Below are 12,262 nucleotides of genomic sequence, written 5' to 3'. Positions count from 1 at the left end.
CTGATTGAAGGTATTGTTTACTGAGATTTTAGGTGAGAGAGAGCAATGTGGAGCTGCACAGAAGAGGGTGATGAAATAGCATTCATTTTCTTATTGCTTACTATGTTTAGGAGATTTTTTTTAAACAGAGAATTAACTTTTTTTTTAATCTAATATAAATAAATGGGGGGAAGTTGAATAGATATAAACAAGACAGCATAAATAACAGTGTTATCTGCTCAAGTAACAGTGATGTAATGAGTACATATAAAGTACTTGTGTGTACAGAAATCTAGTACATAGCATTATCAGCATTGTGTAATGTCTTGGAGCGCTACAGCTCCTAATTGACGACTGTCGTTTAGGGCCAGGATACATGTTACTGACCCATAATACAATAGCTAGCACTAGCTACTTATAATCATTAAATAGCAGGATGACTCTGATTGGCACCAAGGTTTAAAGTGAATGTTAACAAGTGACATTTCCAGTTTTTTTTTGTGTTTTTTTTTTTAAAGATAACGTTATCTAAAATATCACATTGCTCTAAATGAAATAATCAATGCTTCATGTTGAAGTTCACAAAAATACTACGACTACTACTACTACTACTACTAATAAAAACACATGCAATTGTGCCCTGTGATAGAAAATAGATGTTTTTTTTTTTTTTTAAAGTACGTAATGAGATGTAAACAAATCACTGTAATTCAGGGAACAATCCACTATAGTTTGATAATGCCTCTGCCTAAACATAAATCACATATCATTACAAGATGACAAATTCTGAATTGTGCTGTGAATCAGACAGGAACACAGCTGTGCTCTTGGCAGATGTTTTACAGCTGTGATCAGTAACTGTTTCAAGAGATATACCTTCCTATAGAATCAGTTCAACACCTGCTTCAGATAATCAGTTTATTTTATCAGCCAGATAGAGGGAGTACGAGTTGTTTTGTATGAATTCTGTAGGTTTTCAGATCTACAAGCTTCCTGTGCAGTTGGTGAAACGATTCATAATCTTTTGCTGTTATTGGAGAAAATGGATGTTTATATTGATGCTACTGTACATGGAAGGATTCAGAGTGAAATGTATTTGATAAGTGTTAAAATACAGAGCAACTACGTCTCTGCAGTTTTGTTTTTAATACAGAGAAGCTCGTATCTGAATAACGTGCACAGGCTTACTGGTTAATTTTTTAAATCTTTCTGTGAATTTATTGCAGGGGGTCACGGTGGCTTAGTGGTTAGCACGTTCGCCTCACACCTCCAGGGTTGGGGGTTCGATTCCCGCCTCTGCCTCGTGTGTGTGGAGTTTGCATGTTCTCCCCGTGCCTCTGGGGTTTCCTCCGGGTACTCTGGTTTCCTCCCCCGGTCCAAAGACATGCATGGTAGGATGATTGGCATCTCTGGGAAATTGTCCGTAGTGTGTGATTGTGTGAGTGTATGAGAGAGTGTGTGTGTGCCCTGCGATGGGTTGGCACTCCATCCAGGGTGTATCCTGCCTTGATGCCCGATGACGCCTGAGATAGGCACAGGCTCCCCGTGACCTGAGGTAGTTCGGATAAGTGGTAGAAAGTGAGTGAGTGAGTGAGTTTATTGCCTCTGTTGGGGAAAAAAACAGAAATATTTATGAAAAACAATATATTAAAGCCCTGAATATCTATATTCATATGAGCCATTAACAACCACTGTGGAGTCTGACAAGAAAAAGAAATTCAGTGCTGGACATTGGCACAAGAAAGTAACTGCAAATTGGTAGAGTTCAACCATATGCCCATCTCCATCTCCATGGAAGGACAGTACATGTTTAATGGGTCTTGCTTTAAGATAAACATTCTGCTCTTCATCTTCATTTGCACAAACATGTATCCGGTCGGTCTAATTACTTCCACTGCTATTGACCCAGTTGTCTGTAAACTAGCAGGAGAAATGACTCTTCCTATTTGTTGGGTTCACTGTGCAAGCGGAATGTTAATCAGCCGCATCTCCGTCCTCAGTGTCCTCATCACGCTCCGTCAGCAGGTACACAGCCATGACGGAGGACAACAAGCAGGGACGAGTGCTCCAAAATAACAGAACAAAAATAGTCTGGCTTGATCTACTTATAAAGTGCTGTAAAGCTTCCACGGAGAGACTGGATGTGCGTCAGTGGGACTTTTCATAGTAAAGAACGGTAGATCTTTTTTTTTTTTTTTTTTTTTTTACAGACCTGTTAAATATGAACCGTGAAATTACAAGAAAACAAAAAAGGTTACATGCATATTCATGAGCAGACGCCTTCTCTTTGATATTTCTCACGTCACCTCTCACTTCTACGTGTTTCTCCAAATCTTCCACACTCGCAGTTCACACTTGTGGAAGTTGTAAGCTGGAACTTGCACTTGACACCCTTTAGGAGTTTTTCTTCCTCACAGACTTCACACGTCGTGGGATCAGTCTGCGAGTGGACGGGTGTTAGATATGAAGTTAAACCAGTTAAACCCAGTCTGAGCATACGAGTGTGCACACAGACACAGAAGGAGGTAAAGCCTGGCAAAAAGCCCAAGCGCTCCACAGACAAAGGGAGACCTGGAGGATCCTGCAGACCAGAAAATTAAATATCCAGAAGCCTTAAAACAAACACTGGTTTTCCAAACGTGTAATCGAGCATGACAAAAAAAAACCAGTGTGTAACGTTCAGATAAATTGTCTGTTTAAGGTGGATAGAGCATTACAGTGATTTTGGGTCTATAGTGAAGATCTAAAAATACAGCGCTCTTTCTTTGGACATACTGAAGTGTTGAGATCTGGACTTGCTATTAAACCAGGTCATGCAGAATTGCTCCAAAAGAAGCCATCCTGCTTTTCACACATTTCCCAGGAACACTTGTGTGTCATTATAAGGGATGTGGTAGCTCAGAGGTTAAGGCGTTCGACTACTGATAGGAAGGTCATTGGTTCGAATCCCAGGTCCACCAAGTTGCTACTGCAGGGCCCCTGAGCAAGAATAAGAGTGTCTGCTAAATGCTGTAAATGTAAATGTATAGGAAAATAATCAACGATCATTTGGGGAGCTCTGTCCTGACCTGAAGCACTTCACACCATCTGATCTACTACTGCTCGTCTGGTCCCACCATCTCTCAGGGTAAGAGGAAAGTAGCCAAATGTTGTAAACTTAAAAAGTAAATGAAATCAGTTACTGTTAACATCTCAAATCTGATTTTCTCCAAAGGTAAAACAATACCACAAAGTGTTTTATTCCTCTTACGCTACAGCAACGCTACACAGCTAAGCGCTGTGAAATCACTACATCTCACTTATAGCTATAAACATTCATTCCATCACCAGCATTTTCCTCTCAACGTTAATGAGACGAAAATTGCATCATATAAATTTTACAAACAAAACGGCATCATCGATGTCAATGTCATTTTAATAAACCTGTTTGTGCTGAACATTCATAACATGCCAAATAAATGTATTTGTTATGAAATGATAACATACTACTAATACGTGGCGATTTAATATTTAACATTCATTCATTCATTTTCTACCGCTTATCCGAACTACCTCGGGTCACGGGGAGCCTGTGCTTATCTCAGGCGTCATCGGGCATCAAGGCAGGATACACCCTGGACGGAGTGCCAACCCATCGCAGGGCACACACACACACTCTCATTCACTCACACAATCACACACTAGGGACTAATATTTAACATGTGATCTGAATTACAGGTGGAACTACAGTGACAAATCCGACCTGAAAGTAACCGGATATATAAAAATCTAAACTTTTAAAGGACTCAAACTGGGAGAGATTTAATTTGGGTGATTTCTTTGAGGGCTTTGAATTTGTTTGCACAATGAATCAGTTAAGGGAGAAAAAAAACCTTCACTTTTACTTGATTCAAGTTTATTTCCTTTTAAATAAAACACACAACAGTTTTCCTCATTTTGCTCCAAGATACTTTAATTGAGGGGAAAAAAAAAAATAAATCAGGTTCAAAAATACAACGAACATCCAGGATAAAGAGCTGCAGGTTCATACAGAGTTGTGAGAATAATGAGAGAAATGTGGCCTGCTCATATAAAGGCAATAAATTAAAAGAAAAATAATAAACGCCAACAGAAACATTCTGCATATTTTGGCCACAGCCACAATATTATTACTCTAATGACCTTTAGCACACAGACACAATAATATTAATATGCAATGTGAAAATTCAGTGCATCCTATTGATCAGAAATGAAATGATACTTAAAGATGAGACTGGAGAAGAAAAAGTGATGTGCACTTGCTCCGGAAACTACAACCTAGACTGAATCAATATAATAACAAGAGTTAAGACTGAAAGTGTGAAGAATAGGAAAGAGAAAGTAAGATGAGCAAATTATTATTTAGAACACAGTACATACAAATAACTTACATTTAAACAAACCTGAATGGCCTTAATTTAATACTTTTAAATGCAAAAGATTGCAAGGAAAAAAAAAAAAAAAAAAGCATTAAAGTAGGAACCTACGCCGCCAACAAACCTGTGCGCCATCTAGTGGCGGAGGCATAAAAGTGATAGTGAGAGCCGATCAGTACCTTTCTCAAAAAAAAAAAAATAACAATAACAAAGGTGTTGAACTAAAGCTTATAACTATGCAGGTGTCACTGAGAACTTAACAAAACAGTTGGGGGGGAAAAAACGACAAGCGAACGAGATACCTGGAATAAAGTGATGGCACTGGAAGAACATTGGCCACAGGTTACAGCAAAAAAAAAAAAAAAAAAAAAAAAGCAAGCCTGTATTTGACTACATTGCAAAACACAATATTTTAGAGCAATACCAAGAAACACGAGGATGTAAATGTTCCAGTGCTGGTTGTATGTCGGCGCAAAGCAAACGAAGTGCGTGTGAGCAAAGCGACGCATCACAAAGACACGTGTATTTACACGTCAGGGCTGCAGCCTGCTGGCTTGTGCATGGCACAGTTACACAACGTATTGAACTAAAATCCTAATACCTCAGCTAGCGCTCTCATATCGCACAGCTGGAACAAGAAGCATCATTTTAATGAAGAAGAAATAAAGTTTACCATGTATCAATCACAGATGTCACACCATGATCAGCTCATGTAAAAAAAAAGGCTAGAAACTACCTGCTTCACTGACACTAAAAGCCCACAATGGTAAAACAGTATGGAGCACGAAGTGGTGCAGCTGTAATAATGACCATGAACATGCAGATATCGCTGCTGAAACTCCATCCAGGAGACTTTTTCTCAAACGATGTAGGTTACGATGTAGGTCGCGCCGTATGACTGGAAATCGAGACAGAATTACCAAGCATCATCCTATCATTCATGAAACGTCCAGATTTTGCTCTCGCAATGAAACCAAAAAAAAAAAAAAAAAAAAGACCAGATTTTTAGAGAGAAGAGAGAATTTTCTTTAAATGGACTCTTGAGCTCTCGGTGCCATAAAATCAGTGAGATGGTGTGTAGAGAGCAGCAAGTCAGCGTTCAGTCTGAAGTCCACGCTGAAGGCCCAAGTGCCACCGGGTGTGCAAAGGGAAGAGGAATTGCTCGTCTACGCTGCTGCACTGTGGGACAAGGAGGAGGTTGGGGACTATAAGAATGCGCTGGGGTTTGCACGAGGGTCTTTCTGGTTCCTGTAGCGCATGGCCAGCCAGACTCCTAAAATCTGGGAAAAGAAAAGAAATAAATAAACAAACAAAGCACATTTATAGTGTTTCTTAAGCAGTAACACGAGATGATTTAGGATGTTATCACTTGTCTTGATTACACAGCAATCAATCAGAGAGACTGTTTTTCATCAAAGTATTTTTCCTTTCTTATTTTTTTTTAAACACAAATTTCACCCTCACTGATTTTTAGGTGTGAAAGTTGAGATTAAATTAGATATAGATGGTTAGCATCGCTAGCTCCATGTGCACCAACACTCAGAGGTTGCCACGTGAGATTTGGGGGTGGGGGTGGGATTTTTCAGTGTGGGGGGCTTTTTAGGGTGTAGATTTTTTGAGCTGCAAAACTTCATCAGATAAACATTTCAAATTGAACTGCTTTGAAAGGAATCTAGCCCACAGAACGGCAGGATGAAATACGTCACCGCTGTAGTGTGCGCGTGACCAGGACTGCTCGATTTTAGGCCGTCTGGCTCGCAGCTCCAGCAGGAGGTGCAGTCAGCTGCTATTCAGGGAGTCTGTGGCTATTTCAGGATTATCTAAACACAAATGAAGGAGCACTTTCTCCTTTAGGTTGCATGCTCCACACGATGCTCTTGCTCAGAAAAAGAGCATCACAAGTTTATACCTGTATAACAAACATCACATTAAAATGGTATATCGTTCCTACAAATCTGCATACGTCTGTCTGTCCACAGATCTGAACATGAGGCAGCAAGACGTAGAACATCAGCATACTTAGTGAACGGATGGCCATCGGGACTCAACGGACAAGCACTACAGGACATAATCAACTCGGAAGTTGACGGTAATAAACTTGGAGTTTATGGTTTGATATTTTCCTACAACAGCAAACGGCTAATGTTTTATTTCTCACATAATGTAATAACATGAATGAACCACTGGAGGTCAGAATAATGCAAGAAAACCTCAAATGAATAGAAATGTTGAAAATATCCTCCCTGTTTTCCATTTTAGAATACACTCTCCATCTGTGTAACACAGTTAAACAACTAAGTGTGTAATGGACTAAAGAAAACAAAACAAAAAAAAAATCCACGGGTTCTGTGGTGTGGGACAGAGACTGACCTCGGTGAAGCTGAAGAAGAGACCCACACCTCCGAGAATCCTCAAGGCCTCGGATGCATGCTTCAGCATTTCATTACCACACGTCTTACAATTGCTTGTCTTTGCACAGCTCTGTTGGACAAGAGAATAGACGCATCACCATTTTACACTTTCTTCATGGCATCACAATGGTTACCTTGTTCCAAGCGACTGACTGTGCTGCATGCGTGTGTGTGTGTGTGTGTTTATTACACCCCAGAACATAGATTCTTACAGCTTTACACATTGCGAAGTCAGCTTCAAACAGCTGGTAGTTTGCTGTATTGTTGAACAGGCCACAGCAGTCCAGATTGTTCTCCAACTCTATCTTGGTGGCATTGCTCATCAAACTCCACGTGGAGTTCAGCAGCTTCTCCTGCAAAGCACCGACAACAGCACAGGTTTAACAACTCGGATATGATAAACGTGGTAAAAATAAATCCTACTCCTCTGTGTTTTTATATTATTTCGGGCTATAAATATAATAATAAATTAAGTTTTATTTATACGACAGCACTGTTGAATCTGATTGGTCAGAAGATGATGTGGACTTATCGCTCAAAAACAGAAGGCGTGCCCCATTTTATCCGACTTTATCGTAACCGAATTAAAATGTGCATTCTGCATATTCATATAAAAATTAGCATATTTTGTTTTGGCACACTTTAGATAAACGTTACTGTTCGGTCACCGGCAGTCAATAAGGACACGACGCAAACCTACCTGCTGATCCTGGTTCATGGCCAGACAAGAGCAGGACACACCGAACTGGAAGAGGAACACAATAAACAGGATGACCATGTACTGGAGAACAGAGCAGTCAAGGGAAGTTACTCCATCATACCCGGAGGCACACATACACACATATTACAAACTAAACAGAACAAAAAAGAAGAAAGAACGTCACTGCTCTAAATGCTCATAAAAGTAGCAACTTCCTGTTGAGTACTAACACCTACTCGAATCCTTCTGTTGTTTTAGTTCTCTTATACTCTTCTCTTATACTCTTTAGTTCTCTTATACTCTGTTGTTTTAGTTCTCTTATACTCTTCGACTTTGGTTACACGTGTTTGTATTTTAACAATATTTATTTTCGGGGCATTCGAATTCCATGTAACGTGGCAGCCGTACATCACAGTATATCTAAATGTTCTGCGAAAGAAAAACAGATTACAAAAAACTTACTTTGGTGTTGTGAAGAAAGCGTTATGTTAAATAAGAACGTTAAATAAGAATGTGGCACGTCTGAGAGGCAAGTTAATTCCTGTTCTCACCTACGATATAGTAGCGATGAAGTCATTCCCTCAACAGTCTCTCAGCCTTTCTCTCTCTCTTTCCCACACAAGTACAGGTGCAGAATGTGAAATAAAATGTGCTTACAACCGAAACACTTCCATAAATAAATCTTAAAACAATTTGAAATCCATTTATTATTAGTCTTAAATTATTAAGGAGGTTCTGCCTGACAAGTCCCTGTAGAAACAATAATGTACGTGATGAGCGCGTTAATGTTGCACTTCACTTTACAGCTGAATCTCGCTGTGCTGCGATATAAAAAAAAAAAAGCATGTCTGCTAACCAATCAGATTCGAGCATTCGCAACTACACGATATTACACTGGCACTATATCCAGTGACATTTATGCCAATTATAAATCATGTTATATTTACAGACTTATCCAACTTTATGTGATCTCCTGCTCAAGACTAAACAATGAGAATGACAACGGATTTGTTAAAAGGATCAGAAGTATATAAAAATGTACTGATTTTTAATCTAACTCTTTACATGGCATCACTGCAGAATTTCATTACACTCGTTTTTCTGGATAATAAAATCCGGTATTGCAGTTTTTTAAACCCTCAACCCACATGCATGATAAAGAGAGCATGATAAAAATAATGGTCTAAAAACAGCTGCTGAGGAAGAGTTGCGAACAAAATACTGAGTCTGACACACTGCTGTAAACAAACATCCACATAAAGGATACAAAGAAGAGCATGACTTGGTGGTGATAGATGGCTCCAATGAGACCAACGATGGCGATGAGCAGCAGGAAAAAGCCCACAGCAATCACGCCTCCGATGATGTGGATACTGGAGACGATCCCGAAGCCCTTCCCCCATGCTGCTACACCAATCAGGAGCAGTCCCACCAACTGAAGAGCCAATCAGAGACGAGGAAACGATTAACACAAAAAACACTGTTTACACTCAGTAAGGATAAAGAACAAACAAGGAATAAACTCTAAAGAGCAAATATCCTGCTTTTGACAAATGTGAGCTAGTTATTTAACTAGCTAGCTAATACAACTGACAAACTTGCAAAGAGACAAACTTTACAACTGACAAAGAGAGAGAGAGAAACACAAAGCCAGAAAAACAGATAGACAGCCACAGAGAGAGAGAGAGAGAGAGAGAGAGAGAGAGAGAGAGAGAGAGAGAGAGACAGCCACAGGGAGAGACAGACAGAGAGACAGCCATAGAGAGAGACAGACAGACAGATACAGAGAGAGACAGAGAGAGAAAGAGAGACAGAGAGAGACAGAAACGAAAAAGAGAGAGAGAGAGAGAGAGAGAGAGAGAGACAGATAGACAGCTAAAGAGAGACAGACAGATAGCCACAGAGAGAGAGAGAGAGAGAGAGAGAGAGACAGCCACAGGGAGAGAGACAGGGAGAGAGACAGCCATAGTGAGTCAGAAAGATAGATAGACAGCCACACAGAGAGAGAGAGAGAGACATAGAGAGACAGACAGACAGCTATAGAGAGAAAGAGAGAGAGACAGCCACAGAGAGAGACACACACACAGAGCCACAGAGAGAGAGAGCGAGAGATAGAGAGAGACACAGAGCCAGAGAGAGACAGCCATAGAGAGAGAGAGAGAGAGAGAGAGAGAGAGAGAGAGAGACACACACACACACACACAGAGACAGAGCTACAGAGAGAGAGAGAGAGAGAGAGAGAGAGAGAGAGAGAGAGAGAGAGAGAGAGATAGAGACACACACACACACACACACACACAGAGACAGAGCTACAGAGAGAGAGAGAGAGAGATAGAGACACACACACACACACACACACACACACACAGAGCGACACAGAGCTACAGAGAGACAGACAGACAAAAGTTTGCACGTTAGAATCAGACAGAACTCAATGTGATGTGTGAAGAATCTTTAAGAGTGAAAACTAGTTGTCTGTCCACCATGTGACCAGAGCCGAGATCTTCCTGTATCTAATAATAACTAAAACCCCTTTCGCAAAATGACATCATCACGTTCGTGCTAAAATCCCCATTTTTTTCACTTCCTGTGCAGAAAAAGTAACGTCATGCAACATCAAAACATACCCAACATTAACATAGGACTTATTAAATACAAACATTTTATTTATAAACAAAAGACTTGACGCAGTATCCAGTGTTAGCTTGACGTGGCTAAGCTAACTGTCATGAGACTGACTGAGTGACATCATAAAAATAAACATCCGGAAACTAGCCGTACTTATTAAACACAATTCTCTAGACATTAGACATTGTTATTCGTGCAGAAGGTTTCCTTGTGAACCTCATCGTCTTCTCTCATGAGCACTTAAACCAGACTAAACAAAGCTAGCTAGGCCAGAGGAGGTGAGCTAGCACCAGTTAGCACCAAGCTAACTAGCCGTCCATGACTCACCATGTAAACGACGTTGAGAGCACAGAGAGCATTTTTCGAGCAGGTAAATCCTCCACACACCATAGTGAACCCTGAGGCATTTAATCTACAGCCTTCGCCTCTTCTCCCCGCTGTGAGCTGGTCACCGAGCCGCTGTGTGTTTGTTAGAGAAACCGAGAAACCGGACGCTCTCTAGAACCTGCAAAAGCCACAGATCATCTGCAGACTACAGAGAGGCGCCACTCGGCAACACAGCGAGTAACGCATTACAGTGCATTCTGGGTAAATCTGAACAACGACCTGATCTATTTCAGAGCGCAACCTTGATAAATTACTGTATACTAAATAATAACAGAGATGGGGGACTCGAGTCATGTGACTTGACTCGAGTCAGACTTAAGTCGCAAATTTGAGACTTGCTTGACAAATATTAAAAAAAGACTCGACTTGACGTTGACTTGACATTCATGACTTGAGACTTACTTGTGACTTGCACGTGTGTGACTTACTCCCACCTCTGAATAATAATAATAATAATAATAATAATAATAATAATAATAATAATAATAATAATAATAAGAAGAAGAAGAAGACCCAGAAACAAAGAAAAAAAACTTGGAGTTGCTTTGAGGGCAATGACATCATGCTGCCTTGTAAATTGTAATCTGTAAGATGTAATAATGTCATTAACATTATATGAACATCTTTGCTGAGAAAAAAGCTGCTTCACCTGCACCTTTAGGGATGCAGTCTGACTGCCTAATTGTTGTTGTATTTTTTTATTTACTTTTAACTGAACATTCTTTAAAAACATCCATGCAATATTTTTTGGACTAAAATTAGAGCAATTACAGCAGACAACAGAGAAGAGCCCTAACGACAAGCCGGGCAGTCGACGGTCGATAAGGAGTAGTGTCAGGAACCGACTAGACTAAACCGACCTAAACCCAGTGCTGCTGCAGTAAAACTAGTTTAAAAATAGAGATGGGGAACTTCACATAAGTAGGTGAGGTCACACAGTGAGGTTTCAGGAAGTCTTTAAATGGTCGCTGACCTGGTCTTGACTTTGGTTAGACTGTGTGCATGGGGGAAACCCATTCTGGACCCATTTTTAAACGCAAATATCATTAATTATAGGAAAACAACCTGTACGTACCATGCCTTTGTGACACAAGTTTCAAATACTAGTGCAGTCGTTAAATAGGGGAAATAAACATAAACATTGAAATACATTTTAACATGGATGGATGGATGGATGGATGGATGGATGGATAGATAGATAGATAGATAGATAGATAGATAGATAGATAGATAGATAGATAGATGGACGGATGGATAGATAGATAGATTATATGGATGGATAGATGGATAGATGGATAGATAGATAGATTATATGGGTGGATGGATAGATAGATAGATAGATGGATGGATGGATAGATAGATAGATTATATGGATGGATAGATGGATAGATAGATAGATTATATGGGTGGATGGATGGATGGATAGATAGATAGATTATATAGATGGATGGATAGATGGATAGATAGATATGGATTTATGGATGGATAGATAGATTGTTAAATATATAGATAGATAGATAGATAGATAGATAGATAGATAGATAGATAGATAGATAGATTATATGGATGGATGGATGGATGGATAGATAGATAGATAGATTATATGGATGGATAGATGGATGGATGGATAGAAAGATAGATAGATAGATAGATACTGTAGATAGATTATATGGATGGATAGATAGATAGATAGATAGATAGATAGATAGATAGATAGATAGATAGATAGATTATATGGATGGATGGATGGATGGATAGATAGA

The 12,262-nt window shown here is 39.7% G+C and overlaps 1 protein-coding gene across 1 annotated transcript; it reads right to left on the bottom strand.

Moving 5' to 3' along the window:
* Positions 1-3,904: 3,904 nt before the first annotated feature.
* tspan31 (tetraspanin 31) lies at positions 3,905-10,683 on the bottom strand. The gene is made up of 6 exons (XM_060894625.1): positions 10,440-10,683; positions 8,752-8,919; positions 7,485-7,565; positions 6,997-7,137; positions 6,744-6,854; positions 3,905-5,653 (listed from the first exon to the last, which is right to left on the bottom strand). The coding sequence occupies exons 1-6, from the start codon at positions 10,500-10,502 to the stop codon at positions 5,579-5,581; spliced, it is 639 nt and encodes a 212-aa protein (XP_060750608.1). The 5' UTR covers positions 10,503-10,683; the 3' UTR covers positions 3,905-5,578.
* Positions 10,684-12,262: the final 1,579 nt, after the last annotated feature.

Source organism: Tachysurus vachellii, chromosome 19, assembly GCF_030014155.1.
Source record: "Tachysurus vachellii isolate PV-2020 chromosome 19, HZAU_Pvac_v1, whole genome shotgun sequence".
Taxonomy (NCBI): Eukaryota; Metazoa; Chordata; class Actinopteri; order Siluriformes; family Bagridae; genus Tachysurus; species Tachysurus vachellii.
The sequence above is the reverse complement of the archived record's forward strand: the minus strand, read 5'-3'. Positions and strand labels throughout refer to the sequence as shown.